The 22,387-nt window shown below is 36.9% G+C and overlaps 1 protein-coding gene across 1 annotated transcript in view; it reads right to left on the reverse strand.

The window, feature by feature from the left end:
• Positions 1-234: 234 nt before the first annotated feature.
• The window catches only part of mtus2b (microtubule associated tumor suppressor candidate 2b), a 34,053-nt gene continuing 11,900 nt past the window's right edge, over positions 235-22,387 (reverse strand). The window contains exons 3-13 of the mRNA XM_051129819.1: positions 22,098-22,308; positions 20,003-20,206; positions 14,619-14,765; positions 13,405-13,503; positions 10,988-11,187; positions 3,787-3,853; positions 2,933-3,147; positions 2,212-2,317; positions 1,900-1,973; positions 1,705-1,803; positions 235-450 (exon numbers count right to left, since the gene is read on the reverse strand). Of these exons, the coding sequence (XP_050985776.1) occupies positions 235-450; positions 1,705-1,803; positions 1,900-1,973; positions 2,212-2,317; positions 2,933-3,147; positions 3,787-3,853; positions 10,988-11,187; positions 13,405-13,503; positions 14,619-14,765; positions 20,003-20,206; positions 22,098-22,308 (1,638 nt within the window). The remainder of the gene's footprint in view (positions 451-1,704; positions 1,804-1,899; positions 1,974-2,211; positions 2,318-2,932; positions 3,148-3,786; positions 3,854-10,987; positions 11,188-13,404; positions 13,504-14,618; positions 14,766-20,002; positions 20,207-22,097; positions 22,309-22,387) is intronic.

Genomic DNA, 22,387 nt, shown 5'->3' on the forward strand with positions numbered 1-22,387 from the left:
GTTTATGTTAATGTTTAATGTTCAGTTGTGTTGAAAATTTAGAGGAGTTTCTGATATTGTGCTGAAAAGTAGCACTGTCAATTGGATTGTCACTTTGCTGCAATGTAATGTGTATAACAATCTTTTTATAATAATCTTTTGACCTTTTTTACAGTGTACAGAGCATTTGATTGGTCAAAAATCTGTGTACGGCAACCTTAGTCATCAAAAATTGGGTAAGTTCACAAACTTTGTTTACAGGGAGTAAAAGCCACAAAACTTTTTCATTATGTCTTCAATATTTATAGTTACATTTAATGTTGTTCTGTAATGTTTGTTAATGCAATTTACCATTTTTTCGAGCTCTGAAATTTTGAGCTCCTGTTGATGAATCTGCTGGTTCTTCATCTCCAGAACCTCTTTAAGACTCTTCAGATCCTCCTCGATATGCTGATATGGAGCAAGGGCATCCTGCACACACAAACAGAAAACAGATGCAATCTACAACGTACAGTATCTACATCCCAGAACTAACCATATAATTATAGTATAATTACATTATAAATTACATTATAATATATAAATTAACTACAAAGCAAAACAAGTGTAAACAAGTGTTCGGCAAGTGTTTGTAAACAAGTGTTTGGCCTGTTTCAGTATGGTTTAAAAAACACCACAGGATGTCCAGAATTTCAGAACTGTAATGTAGACAAAGTGTCTGTAGACTTTTTATTCACTCACCCTCATTCCGAATATGTATGAATATCTTTCTTTTGTGTAACACAGTGGACAAATTTTGAGAAAATAATGACAGAATGGACTACTTGCACAATTACTTTCGCAATCTACTTGTTACGGCTCGGGAGTTTCCAGTTAGTGTTCAGCGCACCTACATACAGACAGTTTCTCATGAGAATGTAGATTATTACTACATTTAAGGGCTGGCATTTCTTTAAAAAAACAATTAATCATATTCTCTGCATTAACATGCAGAGAAAGGTTATACTATAAATATATTTCCCTTCGGTATGTGCATTCTGAATAATAAATAAATATATTTCCCCACTAACCTGCCGCATTCTCATGAACAGTATTTCTTTTACTGATCATATTTCATACCTGATAGTTTTAAATGAGTTTGACTGATAAACACCCTTACGAAAATTAATAATGGTTTTACTGTAGTAAAAGTGCCATGTTCTTCCCATTTTTACCATTTGTATAACAGCACTTTCACTACAAATAGCCTACCACTGTTAAACTACGGACAGTGTAGTAAAACCCGAGTTAAGCTGTGGCTATATGGTTTAACTTCAATTGCAATTTTTGGTTTTATTTGTGGTAAAACCATAGCTAATTTGTTTGTGTGCGTTGGTGCTCTTATTCCGACCCCATACTGCTTATTCCATTATTTAAAATGGCTTCACGTTCCGTTGAGTTTGAAAAATTCTGTACTCAGTAATCATCAGAATATGTCTTCTCCTGTCTCTGAAAATTTCCAAATTTGAAATCATCCCGTGAAATCTCATTTTATTAGGCGTTTAAGTCAACTAGATGATTACAGCGCACTGAAAATGTATATAACCGGAAATAACTGAGCCTGAGATTTCAAAACGGAAGTGCGTCACGAGGCTCAGTGCAAGTAGTCCATTATGATGAAATAATGAACTTATCTTTTAATACCATTGGCCACACATGCACAAAACAGATTATTAAGAACAATACCACTATCTGCTCATCTGTGCTTCTGCGCAGTGCTTCTTCAAAGCGCTTGGCCCGGTCCCGCAGAGCACGGTTCTGAAATGTCAAGGTGTCAACCTGATCCTAGACACAGCACAGAAACACACACCTTCACACATGCAGTTATAAAGAAAAGGGTAAAAACAATGTACAATGCATGATGGCATCAAAAACAAGTACCTGCAGTGAGAGTCTGAGCTTCTCAAATTCCTCTTCCATTGACTTCTTTTGCTGCTCATGTGCCATCTTCAGGTCTATATACAAACAACCAGTTCATGTTATAAACACTCTGATGAAAACAGTTTTGTTGTTAAGCAGGGATTTACACCACAAATCACTAGAACTCTCATAGTAAGCCAAACCTATATGGAATTATAGTTTTTAGGTTATGATGCCCCAATAATGCTGTCTAAGTATGCAGCTCACTAGGTTTTTCACTAGACACAGTTGATTCGATTTTCTGGGAGTGTGATGGATGTCAGTAGGACTCACTCTTGATGGTTCTGGTGTGTTCTTCTTGTAAAGTGGCCAACGTGGCACCATGAGTCGCTTCCATGTCCATCATAGCCCTCTCATGGTTTTCACTCATTTCCTCAATCTAAAACAAAAAATAAAAATGGTTGACAGTTTTTACAAGGCACTCCAAAATACTGGATTCTGACTGGCCAATTACAACATTTTACAATGTATATTTGATCATTGGCCATAGAAACATAATGTACCATGCTGCTTTCATCTAATATCTCTCTGTTGTCTCTCACTTTTTCAAACCAACACACTTCTGATTAGCTCTATGTGCCATTTTGAGACTTGTGGACAATATGAACTTTTAGCTAAAAAATTGCTGAAACAGTATTTTTTGTTACAATGTTACAAATGTCCGACCCACACAGAGGTCACTGGCAAACCGAAATGCTTACTATTGGCCAGTGTTGCAAATTTGTGTGTTAAAATATACTTTACTTTTTACTCATACACTAGGGTACAGTGCTAATTTACTAAAGGCTGTGTGTGGCTGTATGCTCTAAGCATTCATGTCAAAACTTACAGGAAGATGATTAGTACATAGACATGTAACCACTTTCTGGGCTTACTTAAACCTCATGAGCCTTCACACCCTGCACTCCTTTCTGAACAATGCTAAAATAAAAGCCTCTTCAAGGTGTGTCAATGATAATCTCAGTATTTACACATTGTTACTTCCTCATCTCACCTGTTCCTGGTGCTGGGAACGCAGCTGCTCCAGGTGGCTGTTCTGCTGTTGCTGGAGTCGCTGTATCTCAGAGGTGTGTTCCTTTACAAGTCTCTCCTGTAAGGCCTTGAGCTCCTGCTGTTGCTCCTTTTGGAGTTCTTTCAGCTCCCGCTCAAAACTCTGCTCCAGCTGGGCCTTCTCACCCTGCAGACGCTCCCACCGCTGAACACTGACCACTACAGAGAGAGAAAATTGTTTGTTATAGTCAGAAAAAGGATATGCTTAACATTCAGAAAACATTTAATAACGCATCCACACTGGCAGGTGCCAGTGTAAGTTTAACACTGATATACTTCAAGCAGAATTGAAGAATGAACTGATGTGATGGGCTGATTTTGAACAAAATCAGGCCAAACCGAAGTTTGAAACAGTTGTTAAATAAAATTGCAAACCCTGTATTTATTGAAGTAGAAATACAAATGTAATTTGATCACCAGTACAGATGCCAAGGTTAAAAGTAACAGGGTTGCAAATTTAGCATAATTACAGCTGTCACTTATCAAATGCTTGATGATAATTTTTCTTGCAATAATTTGGGTAATAGAGTTGATGGTTGAGTTTGACTAATGTAGTCATTACATAAATATTTGATAAATCCATTTTTGGGTGTCACAGTTTTTACGGAATAGTATAGAGAATAGCATGGGAAATCATGCTGTAAAAGTGTTGCATACAAAATAACTGATAATTACAGTGCTTTTTTAATTCACATTTGTGAAAAATTAGAAAAAAAAGTGTAAAAATCATGGGACAGAAGTGTATCATATTTATAGTAGTAGTAGTTTGTTTTAACCTCTGATCCAGAGGAGACTTACCCACTTCATCCCTGATCCTGGCTAACTGCAGGGACAACTCCCTCTCCTTCACAGCAGCACTCTCACTCTACAAAACACACACACAATCTGCAAGCTCACATGGTGTAAGGGACAATTAAACAGAGGATTAAACAGATTTAGTATAATAATAGTAAAGTGTCATTATCAAATTAGTTTCTAATAAATGAACATGAGGGATGAATCTGCGGAAATCTGTGCATGCCTGGTTATGGATAATATTTTTAATAAACAACATAAAACTTTTTTTTATAAAATAACACATACCAGCCAAAATACCACTTTAAAAATATATCCCTGTATACCAGTGGTGAGCAGTGACTTCTTTGATATCTAATTTATTAATTTATCAGTGATGACAAATAAGAAACACCACAGTAGGTGTCAATTTAAAAGCAGGGCTGTTGCCAAGAACAGGTGGTAGTGGTTTCTTAAGAGACATATGGACGTCACAAACGCAAGATTTGACAAGCAAGGGGACAACAAATGCAACAATATATAATGTGATTTTTGGTAAACAAACATTTTTGGACAAGCTAAACTCTTGTGGATTCATTCATATATATAGCTGGTCCCCGAAATCCTTCCCTCAAATGGACATTCACATCTTACATGAACTGCAAGCACTCTGCTGTATACCTGCAGCACACATAATTAAATGCAAAACAACATGTTCCTCAAGTCTTGAAATAAACAAAGAAAATAAACCAGTATGCTCCAGATAACCATGCCACAGACCTTAATCAGCACTATTAAGGTCCAACATTAATCTGGGGTAGCTATGTCTGTTAATAACACACATTTACTCCACAGTGACATAACCACAACTATACCTGGCATGTTTAATGATGCCAGAAAACAATGAGATTTTTATGATTTATGATTAGAAGAATCAGTGTCAGCAAATGATACAGCATTAGTCAGTATTTAACATAGCAGTCCTAAATTCCACACTCATTCAGTTCCAAATGCCAGCTGAGAATCCACTGCACCATCTGCTGTTTTAAAAACAGTATAAAGACAGTGACTGCCACTGTAAAAAGTAATATGGTAGCACCATAGTATTTCCATGGTACTGAAATCCATGTGCCATTGTATTACCAACTATCAGGAATACCATGCCAATACCATGGTACATGTTCAAAATAGTAGCATGGTATTTTTAAAAAAAAATCTGCATATCAGGCCACTAAATCTGACAAACAGTGAACAATTAATAAAAATATAATAAAAAAGGCGATGTAATTTCTGCAATAAAATGGAACTGCTAATTTCTGTATTTTTTCAATAAAATTGATTTTAAAAAAGTTAACAAAAAGATACAAAAGACACACAATCTGTAATTTATCATGGTTTGAACAGATGCTGCTAGTCTAGGTTTTTAATTTATAACTCGCTCATATGTAAACCAACAGCAGAGTCAAGACCCTATGACCCCACAAATGCCCTGACCTGTCATCATTATGTCCCCTCTCCAGATCTCACCCAATCAGATTTTCCTCCTGCACAAAACATGTCACACAGATCCCTGGAGAGTCCTTCCATGAATACAAATCTGACTGCCTTGTTCTTCACCGTGGTTACCTCACCTACTTTCATTTCCTGCTCTGAAACGTCTATAATAGTGAGAGCAAGGCGGTCTCAAGGACTCAGTCCCCACCTATAAAACAAAAGATAAATCTGCAGGGTGTAACACTGTTACACCCCAACACACCTACAACACCGAACATGCTTTAAAAAAAAAAAAAAGGACTTTCTCATTAGTGTTGTCTACTAAGCATCGCTATTACTACTGCTCATCTTGAGGATTAGGGATTTAAATAAACCATTATCCCGAAGTATTACAATTTGGTTCTTTAACACTGTCTGTGCTACAGACATTACAATACTTCAAATCGTATGGCTTTGTTGATGACAGGTTAACCTTACATTTCTATGATATTCTGTACTAATATATTTACACTAAATAAACTAATTTTGCCTTGGGCCCTGGGCCCAGTAAGTATGGCAATCACGAGACTGCATAGCAACATGGTAATTTCCACTAAGAACAGTTAAGCACTCTCTAGCAACAACTCAAAACACCCTAGTGAGCATATAGCATCATGCTAACAAGCACTAAATGCAACAACATAACATTCCCCTAGCAATCACACTAGTGACTGCATAGCAACATGCAAAACGTCTCTCACAACAGTAATGTCCTTGCAAAGCCATAGCAAACACCCTAGCAACCACATGGGAATACACAAAAAGCACTCACAACACCTTAACAACCACATGGAACAGCCACCCAGAACACTAGTGTTCACCTATCAAACACTCAAAACACTTTAGCATAGTAACCTACAAAAAACAACATACAAAACTGTAAAAACCACATAGCAACACCCTACCAACCACCCAGAACACTTTAGCGCAGGTGTCCAACCCTGTTCCTGGAGATCGACTTTCCTGCAGAGTTTAGTTCCAACCCTAATCAAACACACCTGTCTGTAAATATCAAGTGCTCCTTGAGATCCAATTAGCTGGTTCAGGTGTGTTTGGTTAGGGCTGGAGTTGAACTCTGCAGGAAAGTCGATCTCCAGGACCAGGGTTGAGCACCCCTGCTTTAGTGTATTAACCTGCAAAAAACAACCCACAACACTTTAGAAATCACATAGTAACACCCTAACAACCATCCAGAACACTTCAGCGTATAAACCTGCAAAAAACAACCCACAACACCTTAGAAACCTAAAAACCAACACCCTACCAACCACCCAGAACACTTTAGTGACCACGGATTAACCTGCAAACAAATACCCACAATACCTTAGAAACCACACAGCCACACCCTATCATCCACCCACAACACTTTAGCATAGTAACCTGCATAAAACAACCCACAACACTGTAAAAACCACATAGCAACACCCTACCAACCACCCAGAAAACTTTAGCACAGTATAAAAAACAAAACCACAACACTTTATAAACCACATAGCAACAGCCTTTCAACCACCCAGAATGCTTTAGCATAGTAACCTGCAAAAAACAACCCACAACACCTTAAAAAACCACATAGCAACACCTTAACAATCACCCAAAATGCTTTAGCATAGTAACCTGCAAAAAACAACCCACAACACCTTAAAAAAACCACAAAGCAACACACCACCTAGAACACTTTAGTGATCACCTGTCAACCACCCAAAACACTTTAGCATAGTAACCTGCAAAAAGCAACCCACGATACTGTAAAAACCACATAGCAACACCCTACCAACCACCCAGAACACTTTAGTGACCACATAGTAACCTGCAAACAAATACCCACAACACTTTAGAAACCACATAGCAACAGCCTATCAACCACCCAAAACACTTTAGCGTATTAACCTGCAAAAAACAACCCACAACACCTTAAAAAAAACCCACAGAGCAACACCCTAACAACCACCCAGAACGCTTTAGTATAGTAACCTGCAAAAAACAACCCACAACACCTTAGAAACCACATAGTAACACTCTATCAACCACCCAAAACATTTTATTGTATTAACCTACAAAAAACAACTCACAACACCTTAGAAACCACATAGTAACACTCTATCAACCACCCAAAACGCTTTAGCATAGTAACCTGTAAAAAGCAACCCACAACACCTTAAAAAAACCACATAACAACACCCTAACAACCACCCAGAATGCTTTAGTGACCACATAGTAACCTGCAAACAACAACCCACAACACCTTAGAAACCACATAGCATCCAACCACTCTAACATTGTAAAAGTTTTGCAAGGGCAACATGACACTTCCTTCAAAAAATTTTAATATCCAATTAGCAATGTTATTAACATTGTCTCAATCAATTACAATAATATGTTTTTATTTAATACTTTAATAAAAACAAAAAATGCAATAAAATATTATAATTGATATCAGACCTCCGTCTCAGACAATAAAGTATCAGTAGTCAGGGTGGGGTGTTTCCCTCACTACCAGAGCACATGTTTGTTCTCACTGACAGCACACACACACACACACACACACACACACACTACCATCACCTCAAAGTATAAAAAAGATGACTGTAGAATGAAATTAACAAGGTCTTGTGCAAAAAGCATCACTGATTCTACTTTAGCAAACAAGTCACAGAGCAAGAAGGCAGCATCACACACACTCACACACTATTCTTGCTATTGTTTTACCGTAGTATCCAAACAGCTCGTAGGATGGAGACACAGAGAGAGATTACAGCAACACAGGCTCATGCTAGGTCAGAATGTAGCTTCATGAAAACCTGTCAGGGGAATACCATATGCACGCCACACGAGAGAGAGAAATGAGGAGAGAGAGAGGGAGTGGAGGAAAGACGGACAGGCAGAGTGAGGGAGAATGTGAGAGAAAAAGACAAAAATCGCCCAACAACCAGCCTTACCTCATCCTGTGCTTAGCGTCATAGCCTGACTACTGCAACAATGAGTACCGTGAGTCTGCGATTCTACACATGTTCTTTAGACAACCCCCAAGCTTCTCGTCCTCTCTCTCTCTCATATACACACACACTCAATGATGCTGGGAGGAGGAGGGGTAAATGATAAAGAGATTGAGGAACAGGAGGATGGGATCAATAAAGAACAAAATAACACGTGTGCATTGTCTGATACTGAAGTCTACTGGGAACGAACACACATTTTCATAAAAATCCAATCAGACGAAAGAAAGCATTCTAGATAAAATATGATAAAGAATTTGTTCCATAGTACAGTGGCAACACCTAACACTTGTGATCATCTTGACATTTGCACTACACCATACATTATGCTCTAAAAACAGTCCTATGCAAAAAAGACAATTAAAATTCAGTAATTTAAGTGCTTTATAATGATGCAACAAACAAAAACCAAAAACCAAAATTAAACAAAAAAACAAACAAAAAAAACAAACAACAACAACAACAAAAAAACTGCGCTTCAAAAGAAACAAACTGAAAGGAAAAATTCACACAAAAAGCAGCTGGTAAACTGGAATCATGTTTTAGTTGTTGTTGTAACAACACCCTAGCAACCATCCAGAACACCCTAGCAACCACATAGTAATATGCAAACAATCACACAGCAACAAGCACACTTAATATCTTAGCAAAGAGACACTAATATTATAGCAACCACCCAGAACACCCTAATAGTATAGCAGCACGCAACAATCACTCAGAGCATTTTACCATCCTCACAAGTAGAATAACCCAAGTACCACCCAGAACAATTTAGTGCATGGATGTTTTAAATAAATGCTGGAAAAAACATTACAGACTATGAAGAATATAAGTCAGGGGTGTCAAACTCTGGTCCTGGAGGGCTGCAGCCCTGCAGAATTTAGATGCAACCCTAATTAAACACACCTGATCCAACTAATCCAGTCCTTCAGGCTTAATTGAAAACTGCATAGCATGTGTGTTGGAGCAAGGTTGGAACAAAACTGCAGGGCTGCGGCCCTCCAGGAACTGAGTTTGACACCCCTGATATAAGTAAATATAAATTGGTGAAATGTCAGTACAACATAAGTTTATAACCTACCCCAAAACTCAATATATCGGACAGAACAAATCACGACAAATGGTAACTGCAAATCCACGTTTCACTGTCTGGATTCCAGAGGTTTCAGCAAACCGCAGTGATTCATTTGCTTCTCTTTTCTGTAAGTTTCGGCAGCCTGTAAACAGCTCTAAATTTTTTTGTTGAATATATATGACCGCTGGGTACTTGATCAAATTACTTGCTCAAAACTGCCCTTCTTTGTAATTAGTGTTCTACAAAATTGTGGATAAGATGTTTGAGCTTACAGTTTTTCTCAGTCGCTTTGGTGCATTTCTCGCATTTCTCATCCTTAAAGAGTTACTCCACCCCAAAATGAAAATTTTATCAGTAATCACTTACCCCATGTTGTTCCAAACCTGTAAATGCTTCGTTCATCTTTGGAAAACACAATTTAAGATATTTTGGATGAAAACCCAGAGGCTTGTGACTGTCCTATTGACTGCCAAGTAAATACCACTGTCAAGACCCAGAAAAGTATGACAGGCATCGTCAAAATAGTCCATCTGCCATCAGTGGTTCAATCTGAATGTTATGAAGTGACGAGAATACTTTTTGTATGCCAAGAAAATAAAAATAACGATTTTATTCAATAAGTCACATCTGCGTCACCATAGCGCCATTTTGGAGAATATCCGTTGGACGCAAACTGCGTACGCTGTTCTGTGTCAGCCTCACCACGCGGATATGCTGTTTTCGTTCAAATCAAAGAGTAAAAAACATAGACATAACCATACATAGAAGAGAAAAAGAAATACAGGCACAAAGGCGAAAATACAAAATTAGAAACGCAAACACAGGAATCACCCCTTAGGTAGAACTTTGCTTTTACATAAGGAATTTCAGAGAACTGGTTTATCATTGGCAGATCTACATTCTCTTCATTAGTGAAATCCATTGCAAATTTACAAAAAGACTAATAGAAATGTGTAGAAAATATGCCTGACAGTTTATGACAACTAGATCTACCATTTTGCATTTAATGACTTATATGATGAACTACTGACTAGATGTTTTGAGTGGTAAGACTTTTGCACAGAAAACTATATAATACATTTTGAGCAACATGACATTAGCAACTGATAATGTAGGAAAACGCAAACAAATATACATAATCAATTGCATGCATGCACCAAAGCAATTGCAACTTGTTCAAAAGGATGAGAAACTGCTTTTATGATGTGAGTAAGTGACTAGATGAAGTGGAGGTTGAACAAGTTGTTTTGAGAAACATTTCTGATCTGAGAAAGGCTCTAAACCAACTAAGAAAAACTGTAAATGGCAAGTAATCTTTGTCTTGTACCTAATGTGACTAGAAACAGGGACTGATTTAACCTCCAACCAGCATCAAATGACCTGATGATTACATCATGCATGGGATCAGAAACTCTGCTTTTGTAATAGTGATGAGATGTCAGGCTCGTTTCTACAAATCAATTCTTTCAAAAAGTTAGTTTCAAAACAATTATTCAGCATTTTTTTTAATGCCATTTACAACTTTCAATTCCGGGTCATCCCTTTCTAGGATTGAACCTGCAGCCCTTGTGGGTCTTAATTATGATGTTACCAGCACTCTAACATTTTGACAGTGTGTTACCTTCTGGCAGAAGTGCTGTGTGGTTATGGTGAACACATCCAGGCATCGTGAGGACTTTCTGAGCTCGTCCTGCAGGGTGATCAGCTGCCAAGCCTGATCTTCACATCTCTCTTTCAGCCTCTGTACCATCAATCGCTCCCTCTCTGCATCTATGTCTTCCGCACGCCCACCCAGACGAGCCACACATGACTTCTGACGGACTAGGGGATGAACAAAAAATATTACAAGTGCATAAAGAACATGAAGTGTGTTAGATTATTTAATGACAAGAATTAGATTATTTAATGACAATTAGTTTGTTTGTTTGTTTGAATTTCAAATCAAATATGACCTTGAAATGTTTGTGACAGGCTTTGTGAGATTCTCTCAGGCTATTTTTTTAAACTATAAGGATGCTTGAAATGTGACTGCAAGTCATTTCATTTTTGGTTTCATGCATGTGCCATTTAAGTCATATAATGTAAACTTCTGTTTAATTAAATGTTTAATAATATTTGCAGCTGTATAAGGACCATACTAGTGTGTCATAAGGGTCACTAATATGATCAGGTCACACATTCAGCAGTAACTGCTGACGTGCACCTTCCCTGAACACACATAATGCTCACTGATAAGTCATCTTAACAGGAGAGAGGATACTGTCAGACTTTCAAATTTGAAATAAAAAAATTTAAATAAGAAAAATGTAATTTTAAAGCACAGCCACCACAAATCAGACTTTATCACCTCTTTTTACTTTGAGATCATTCTGAGTTAACCTGAGTTAACACTCATTTAAAATCATGACAAAATATAGTTTAATAGCTATGATACTGTTTTTGAAGTCAAATCTTTGCATAGCTATGACAGGAAACACTGGCATCTAACAATGCCTTGAAAAAAAAACAGTTAATCTTAAAAAAAATTAAGCATACATAATTCCAAATAGAAAATAAAACAGTTATTGAATAAGCATGTTGTAATGTGGGGAGAGAGGCGAGAGGCCAGCGGATCCAAATGCAAGCTTTTATTCATTGTGTGAGACAAAGACATGGTCGAACAGGCAGAGTAGAAAACAGCAAACAGGTATATATGGAGCAAGACACAAGAATAGTCCGAGAAACAGGCGTGGGTCAATCCGTGGCGAACGTAATCTGAGGGGGGGAAAGGCGAAGGGATATTCCGAACAAAGGAGCGAGCAGTCTAAAGGCAGGCGGCGAGACTTATATGGGGCGCCTGATTGGCCACAGGTGTTGGCGCAATCAGCGCGATGGGTGACGGGAAACGTAGTCTGGGGTGTTGTGTAACAGTCTGTGTGAAATGACAGAGCGAAAGCGACATCTGGTGGTGAGCAGACCGAAGGTCACCGACCAGATTTATGTGTTTTAAACTCCTGAAATGTAATTTGGGAAAGAAAACTAAATCTGTGTGTGTTTTTGTGTGTAAATATATTTTTATAAGTAACTAATTTAATTACACTTTTTTCTCAGAAACTGTAACAGATTACAGTAATTAAATTACATAACTCTGTTACATATAACTAGATACTCCACAACACTGCATATACATTCTACTGTTCAAATGTTTAGGGTCAGTAACATTTTTTTAAAAGAAATTAATACTTTTATTCAGCATGGATACATTAAGGATGATTAAAAGTAACAAATGATGAAATGATGAAAAAAAAAATTGTTCTTTTAAATTTTTTTACTCATTAAAGAATCCTGAAGAATATATCATGGATTCCACAAAAAATCAAGCAGCAAAAACTGTTTTCAACATTGATAATAGCAATAATATTAATGATAATGTTTCTTGAGCACCAAATCAGTATATTAGAATGATTTCATGCGTAATTCACGTGGCTCCTAAAAATTCAATTCAGTTCAATTCCATTCAGTTCAGTTCAGTTCAGTGCAGCTCAGTTCAGTTCAGTTCAGTTCAATTTAATTTAATTTAATTTAATTTAATTTAATTTAAAAAAAGAAATGCAGTCCTGGTGATCATAAGAGGCTTCAAAAATAAGAAAAATTCTTAACGACGCAAAACATTTTGAACAGTGAAAGTGGATCATCCAAGAAGACTTTAGAAGAACATTTCATAAATATGCTTATATATCATTTGCAAATATTTCTAAACTAACATTATATATTGGTATTTCAATGTGTACTTCAAATTAATTATTTAGGAAACAGAAAAAATGAGCAAAATATCAGATTCTATTAAATTATTATTCTTATTACTATACAGGGTGTCAATTTAGCTTCCATTAGTCTAGAAGCATTAGCGAGGGAATTACTTGCTGGTTTCCTAATGGAAGTCTTTAGTCTTCACAGTGTTACTATGACAACCACTAGTAGCCAGTTAATAAGGGATGGAAAATGACAGTGGGAGGGGCGAATGCAGACGAGCAGAATAAAAAGGCATCACACACTCACCAGGGGACTGAGGCTTGGGAGAGACCACTGCAAACCTCTTCGGGGATGACAAAATGGGTCGGGTGATTTCTCCATCCCTTTGAAACTCCTTTCTTGAGGCTGAGTGAGAAACAGATATGTATCACTATTGTGAATGAGAACTAGTTAAAGTGCCTACAGTATGTACACACAACACATTTAATAAAAAAAATACTGTTTATTACAAAAATTATTGGATTTGAAAGAGTACTATTAAATCAAATCAAATAATAGTAATAATCCAAAAGCTCACAGCTAAATTCTGCAATCAAAGCCTATTTTAAATAAATAAATATAGTAAATGCTTTAAGTGTCCACTAGCTGGAGCCCTTGGCCCACTTGTCTTTCCTACACTGTGACTGCAGTGTCAAGTCAGCATGAACAGCTTTGATTATATGATATGACATGATACCGCAGCCACTAAAGAACTCTTCAAGAAAATTTTTATAAAAGTAACTTTTTTTTTTATTTCACCACTTGAGAACATGTTATTATTGAACTTTCTATTAATCAAAGAATCATGAAAATAATTTATCAAGGTTTCCACAAAAATATTAAAACAGCTATGAAACTCAGAAATGTTTCTTGAGCAGCAAATCAACTTATTAGAATGATTTTGAAGGATCATGTGATACTGAAGACTAGAGCAATAGCTGCTGAAATTCAGCTATGCATCACAGGTAGAAATTACATTATAAAATATATTCCAACAGAAAACAGCTTTTTAAATGATAATATTTCAAATTACTATTTTTACTGCATTTTTATCAAACAACTGAAATTCAGCTTAACATTAAACTTAATTAGTAAATAACGCTCTCTGATATTATTGCTTATTATTGTTTACTGTTATTAAAATCTTATTAGGAAAAATACATTTTAAAAAATGAATGAACGAACAAACAAACAAACAAATAATGAATAAATCTCCCTCTGTGTAATAGACACGTGTATTTAAAATTCTGAAATCCAATAATAAGCAGATATCAGAAAGGTGCGAATACGTATAGACAATATTTCTGCAAAAAATGCAGTTCATAGAACTGAGGTGTAAATGTGTGTGAAGTATGAATGCTGTTGTCATGGTGACAGCAGCATGCTCTGTCACTGACACACCTCTTCACATAGGGTCATGTGACTTCTGCGAGACACAGCATTGGTCACATAATAAACGAGCTGGCAGTGGCGTCACTTACCCACGGGTGAGGCACGAGGGGGCGGGTGCAGAGATCGGCGGGCTGGGGGCTGGGGGCTGCTGCGGTTCTGACTCCTGCCACTGCTGCTCTCAACAGGAGGGAGAGGAGAGCGCAAGAGGAGAGTTTCATCACTGGTGCTGTGTGGACCTGTGGAGAGGGAAATAAGAAGCTTGTGAAGCTTTGAAGAAAAAATCCTTTTTCTGCTATAAGATATACAATTACACATTTCTATGGTAGCAGTACTTGTATTGTTTTCTCCCTTTAATGAATCGCTTATACTTAGCAATTAGATTATTTAATTCATAACTCACTTTGGATAAAACATCTCTTAAATGAAAACGTTAAAACAAAACATCAGCTCTGTTAGAGCTGCGATGCTTATTATAATATGAGTTTGGGACAACATGAAGTTGAGTGACTTATTTATTTATTTATTTTTTTTATATTCCTAGTGCTGCACAGAAGTGGTGTTATATGAAATGTTCTGCTGACATCGCCAAACAAGTTGTCTCCGCCTTCCTATATAGTATGTTAATCTTAGATTAATAATGGATTTCTAGCCAGGTTTCCTGATTCAACAAAGGTTTTGAAAAACGCTGACGCATCCTCTTTCAAGCTCACACATTCTACAGTCACTGCAAAGTGGATGCAAGGTGAGATAAATGAGACTCCAATCATGATTAATGGGACACTGAATGAGATCACTAAAGTCAGGTGTAAAGTTGTCAAGGATTTGTTTTTGCATGTGTGTGGTAGGGATATACAGTACCCGAAGCCATATACCTTACTTGTAAAAGGCACAGATAATGGCTTCTATGAAATTCTACGAAAATTATTTGGAAGAAATCTCATATTTGCTGGGTAACAGTCAGAAATAGCACAATATTATACATTAACATGAAGTAAGTGTAAGTGAGTGTACACCTTATGAATGAAATCAAATAGTCAGGTTGTCGTCTTTCTGTGTCTCTAAGAAATCAGAGCTAGCCAAGAGTAATATCAACTAAGGTACTGAATCAAACACATTTATAAAACACAGAAATATAATGAAAACACACACACACACACACACATTACATGATGTTAAAATACAGAGGGAAAAAATGCTGCAAATGTTGTAAGAAGAATGACAGTGTCCATCTCAGCAGGAAATGGACGGCACTGGCTGGCAAATGGCATAAGGCTTGGTCAGTGAACAGGACTGATAAACACTACAGCAGGACATGTGCATTATTTATGATGCAGCATTAAAGACGTTACTGTCCTATATATGAAAGAACAATTTCTCATTGGAGAGTGAGAAACTGCCAAGGTGGATCAAGTTAAATGAATGAACAACTCTAATCTAAATGTCAACACTAAAACCGATTAGATTGATCAATACTGTTTATGCAATACTACAAAACTGTTAATAAAAAAGTGTAAAAACAAGCAGCTTTGTCATAATTACAGCTTAGGGGGAAAGGGGCAATTCACCACTGACAAGACAACAAGCTTAATGAAACTTGACTGTCTATTTAGTAGAAACGTGGGGAAAAAATAAATCTGTGCTAGATGACTAGAAAAAACAAGAGAAAATGGGCTGTGGCATTCCCTTTTGACAAAAACTTGAACACCCATAATGCCCTTTTGATTTCTCTGTGAGCAGGATTACAATGTATCTCACTGAACAATCTTGGTTCAGGTAACATGGAAAAAGAGTACACATTGTTCATTTACATATACTTCAGACAATAGTACAAATTGGTTAAAAATTACTGGGCTTATTCTTAAACTGTAAATGATTTTTTCCCCCACACACCTACTGAAATCTTAAAAAGTTATGAATATTTCCATAGTGAGCTTTCAGTAAAACAAGACATGGAACCTTACAGTTCAGCCTTCAAATACAGTATTCTTTAAAATAATATATATATATATATATATATATATATATTAATAATTAAAATATTGATACAAGCTAAATAAATAAGTGAAATAACTGACAACATGACTAGTTTTGCTCCAATCAGGCTAATGGCCTATGATTAACTAGTTGGGACTTTGTGTTTGAACTCCTAAAAATGTATGTGACATGAATAAATCAACAAAACACTTACATGGGCCCAGGTCTTGCTTTTCAATGTCCCTTTTTAAAACGAAAGTGAAAAGAGGTACAAAATACCCCAGTAATGAAAACATTTGTGCTGCCAATTCTCCTGTTAGTAGAGATAACACATCCAGGACCCGAATTTGAGATGACAATAAGCATCATCTGATATGAAGTTAATCTGATATTTAAACTCCACTGAGTTGCCAAAAGCTCCAAAAAAAGAAAAAAGTCTTACAGATTACTGAACTAACTCCAGCACCTCTTAGACTTCTCCACTTTCCCAGAGAGGAAATAAGAGTGAAAGTGGTGACACAGGCATAGCTGTGGACACTCTAACTTGGGTAGGGTCGACAGCTGTCCTTTATATTTTATCTACCGAGCACAGCATCGACCAAAAATGCCACATGCACGTACAAGTCTCTGGATTTAAATAACAAGCCGGGAGTCTTTGGGTTTTTGAGAAGGGACGGGAAGGCGCCACTGTTGACCCCTCAGCTGTCCAAGCCAAGAGACAAATGTGTCACCACTATAGTATCAGACATGTCAGGACGTCTGCTGATGTCATAATGGGATGCTAAACAAGGGTGTGGTCTCAAAACACACTGTACGTACAGTACAAGAAAAAGTCAGCTATAAACCTGAGAGAGAGAGAGAGAGAGAGAGAGAGAGAGAGAGAGAGAGAGAGAAGAAAGAGAGAGAGAGAGAGAGAGTCATAGTCTCTGTACTGTGAGAACACATACATTACACTCAGCAGTTTAGTGACACCATTTGCTACGCTCAGCATTTATCTGCAGTCTTGAGGGAATGACTGCAGGGAAATAGTCTATAAATGAATAAGAGGACACTCAAGCCTTGAATTTAAGGACAAGCCCTTTGATATGTCCCTCCTTGACGTCTTGCTTAAACAGAAATATTTAGAAATGTATAATTCCTGGACAAACCTAATGTGAAAAGGAGTCAATTAAGTTGACTCTATCAAATGCTTATAATGTCTGATTCATAAAAAGTAGCTGTCCAAGACTCTGGAATGGCCATTAATAGGCCATTAATGCAGATGGGTGACTGGACCATACTAAACAGCCAATCCTTGAACCCTTGAAATACATTTTCAGTTTGTCATTTTAAGTTGGTATCCACCCTAATTTAACACAAAGTAAGCTACTTTCTGCGAATGTGTGACAGTTTCAACTTTTTTAGCTGCACATAACTGGACGAATAATAAAATGCAGTAAAAATGTATCTATTTGAGCTACAAACCAGGATTTTTATGATTGTGACACTGAATGATAACAAATATCAGAAGCTAGAAGCAGAACTAAGCAGAGATAGAAGCGGAAGACACCAGAGGCTTTACAGACTCATGTCACATATGGTCATGTTTGATGTTAAGTTAAAAATAAGGTGTGTTCTTTTACTCTGCAAAACCTAAAAAAATATATATTGTAATGAGTTTTGTATTATATATGACATATGACATGATACAACCAAAGCAACAGATAATCAAAATAAACATTCCATTCTTCACATTTTTGGTTAGCATGCTAATCAATTACACTAAGCTAACAGTGTAAGTTACCTAAATAAAACAAAAATATTGAATTTTGTGCTCTATGATATTATAATATCATTCTGTTCAAAAATAGCCACACTGAAGTACAATTTTATTTTGACTGTTTTTTGTAATCAGATACTAAATGAAGATGAAAAACAGCTAACCCACTGGGTTCAAACTGGATATTCGGCAGAGAGAATTGAATCTTGAAGAACAAAGCCAAATGGTGAAAACTGCCCCATATTGAGAGCATTATTTTTATATAACACAGGAAAATTGTGTTTTGTGTCAGGCTTAAAAATTTTTTTTTATGATGCACAGCAAATGTTTTCAACTAACTGAAGCGAGGTAGTGACTCAAAACCTTGTTTGTGAGGGGAAAAATATGAACTGAATGTGAAATTTCATGTTTTGGAGAGTCTGGTAGTTCCCTGAAAAATGTGAAAAAGATGTTCCTGTCTTCCTGACTGGGGAACGGCAGCTTGTGTGGCAATTAAGAAGGCAGCACAATGCTTTGAAGTTTGCAAGCTCATGCTTGAGGCATTAAAAACAGCCTTCATTCATCCAAAAACAATTTGAGTATTAATACAGATTTCTCAAGCAGCAATCAGTTACTGAGAAGAAGGAACGAGACTGAGATGTGTGATTAGACTGTCATTGTTCTGAGAGAAGGACTGGCAACAGTAAAATATATTAACATAAAGTGGTCAAATATGTCATTCTTTTAGATTAGAGATGAGCAGATATGAGCAGATGAACAATCTTATTCTGTTTCTGCTTTTTGTCAATTAACATGTCTATTAATCGCTAGAATAAACTTTCTTTTTCCCTAACAATGTCTCTCATCTCTGGTAAGAGGACTTCTCATTTCTGATCAGCAGTTTCAATAAATCGCTCTGGCACTTTGTGTCTTTATGAATAAAAATAAAAAATCTCACCTAATTTACTCATGTACTGGGATGTTTATGTATATGTCTAAAGAATCTGATTTAAATGAATGACTAGACTCTTGCTAAGTCAACTTGCATATGTGCACAGATGCTCTTTTTACAGTACATCTCACTTGCATGTCTCTCTTCACAACAGCACTGTTTATGTTCATCCCTTCACATATCTCAGGCAACCACAGCACAAAAACCAATATTAAAGGCAAATACAATCACAAAACTACACAAAGAGACTGCAGTTAGTAATATAACATGTCTTATGACAGGTGGTCTTTACTTTAAAATTACTATTATGATGTTACAAATTACATTTAACAGATAATAGATGATATTTCAGACTAAAAAATTCCATTTTAAAAGACTGGAATACACTGCTCTGTTCATCCTATGTTTTGAGATGCACTGTCTTGCACAAACACAGAGCAACCAGCAGGGTGTTACGGACATTGATTGTACTTTGTATCTACCAGGCAGAAGGCTTATGACAGGAAAAGTTGGATAATCCACAAGGCCTAAACTAATCCTGACACAGTACAAGTACTTAGAGCATGTGGTCTGAGAATGGGCCGCTTTGGTAATTCTTACACTTTTGAAAATGTAGACATTTGCAAACGAAACGTCATTCTTACAAAAGCTTAAAGATACAAACCGTACAACAAACTAGCAAAAGCTAAGAAATCTGTTGAACCTATAACTGTTAAACTCAGGTGTCCCAGTCAGGCATCTGTGTTCCCCAACAAGTGTGTTTTGCATGTGGCTGCCAATAGTTTTATGACAAAAAGAGTAACACTCACGGCTGGATCGGCAGGGGTCACTGTGTATGCTGTCATTCGATTGGTTGCTAGACACAGAAGACACGCTAGCACTACGGACAAAGCCAAAGGTGGCCAGTCGAGCAGGGGGCAGATGGGAGAAGCCAGGAGGACGCAATCCAGATTGACCGGGTTTGGGGAGCATAAATTTGGGGGCCACACCCAATGCTAGTCTCTTCTGATCCACTGTAAAGCAGAAGACAATAATATTCCTTCAAACAAGTCTTTTAAGTTCATTTATGGCTTGTAGTTACATTCTAATAACCATTAAAATAAATAATCTTGACCTAATCTGCCTTTCAAATCATGATAATACAAGTTCTGTCATGAAACTCTAGATGGCACAGGATGATAGGTTCTAACTCAGTCTTATATAATCACCTCCTTATTCACATGGCACGGGCAATTAGTTTTAGTTGCATCAGCAGCCAATGAGCTTGCTGCTCAACATTGAAATACTTAAGCCAGTGTTTGCTGTGGCAGTTTGGCACTTCAGCGCACTTCAGAAACCCTCCACCCTCCCCAGCTCCACCTCTATAGATCTGCAACGGGGTAATTTCATGTATGCTATATATGCGGGTGTAATTTCATGTATAGTAGCAGCATTTCTTACATGCTTACAGCAGCATGTCTGTGGATGTATTGGCGAGTCTCGGTACTTGCTCTGCCACAGCAGCAACGTAGCAGATCTATTCTGACCAAACACACTGAGGCCTTGCACACACTAATACTTTTTCATTTGAAAATGCATACTTTTTTCTCTTTGTTTTGGCCTTCTGTCCACATAGAGACGACATCTTGTCAAGGAAAACAGAGCTTTTTTTAAAACGCTCTTGAAAGTGAATAAATTTGAAAAAGCAATTCTCGCGTTGTAGTGTGGACTGTGAAAATGGAGGTTTTTGAAAATATGACATGTTTAGTCATCTGACACATATTGTACCAATAGATTATCTACGGTTATACCGGTATTATGCCTGCTATTTACTTCACACTATTGCTACAGATTGTACATTGTACACTCTTCATATCACAGTACTGCAAAGACGACAGAATATTTACTCACAATTGCTGTTAGCAGCAAAAAATGAGGGTAGTTGCATTTTAGATTAGACATATAATGGTGAATGAGTGCGACCTGGACATGTAAGTGAATAGTGAGATATTTTCTTAAATAAAATGATCCTGCAAGAAGAACTGTCTGTTTTATCTGTTTTGTCTCATTTAGTTTTTTTAAAGGTTTACGCTTCTGCAATGTTTTCTGATGTTTCAGTGTAGATGAGAAACTTTTAGAAACACTTGAAAATGCAAGTGTGGATGGAGAGCATTTTAAAACGAAAACACAGTTTTCAAAGATTAATGTAGACGTAGCCTAACGTTGCCATGCTAAACTTTCCGAGAGTTGTCATGACAGAACTAATACAATGGACTCAATACCATACGAGACAAAAAAGAAACCACACTCATGTTAATTTTAAATGTTAAATAGTTCTCGCAACTTATGGTGTATGCAAAGAATGATTAGTCTATAAGAGCACTTTTTTAAAGACCTGTCATTATAGATAAATATATATTTATATCTGTAAATATACATATACGCAGTTTGTATCAGTTTATCAATAAAATAACCAAAAAAGGACTGTTTTTTAGGGTGCAGGTATTTTCATTTGACAATTCTGACCATTTTCGCGATCCTTTTGTGAGATTAAGTATTCTGAATGGCGGATATATTAATTTCCACATTTTCCAGGACATGGTGATATTTAATACAACTGACTGGCAAAAGTCCAGTTCTTTGATTTTCTTTCAGAAGAATAATACTATAAGAATAATAAGACTAAATTTAAGATAAAATTCAAAGAGTTATTTAAATGCAAGACAATTAAGTTTTAACAGGTTTCATTCTCAGAAGAGGTCTGAAAACATTACAAAGCTGTAAGTGTGTGACAAGGTATCTCTACAGTCTCCTTGCTGTCATGGATTTTACATTTCAAAGAGAAATGGTAACATCTGTAAGAATTAATACAAAAAAGTCAACTGACAACTGGGGACTTGACTTTGAGGGTTTTAGTCTACTGACCTGTAGGTTCCTGGTGACTACTTGGGGCCTGAACAGCTGGAGCCATGTAACTGAGGGGTGACGCTGACCTTTGACCTGGTATAACTGTTCTGTTCTTAGTAGCAGGCTGTCTAGTGACAGCTCCAAGGCCAAGCTGAGGCCTTAAGGCTCTGGGGAAGCGGAAAACGGCAGCAGCAGCATCATGGGTATTTATCTGAAGTGCTCTACCACCCTGAAACCGTAAGAAGCATGTATTGATGTTTTTGTTACCGCAAATTTAATAAAGCTGTTAATATTAATAAATTATGCTT

The sequence above is a fragment of the Labeo rohita genome, chromosome 15 (assembly GCF_022985175.1).
Source record: "Labeo rohita strain BAU-BD-2019 chromosome 15, IGBB_LRoh.1.0, whole genome shotgun sequence".
Taxonomy (NCBI): domain Eukaryota; kingdom Metazoa; phylum Chordata; class Actinopteri; order Cypriniformes; family Cyprinidae; genus Labeo; species Labeo rohita.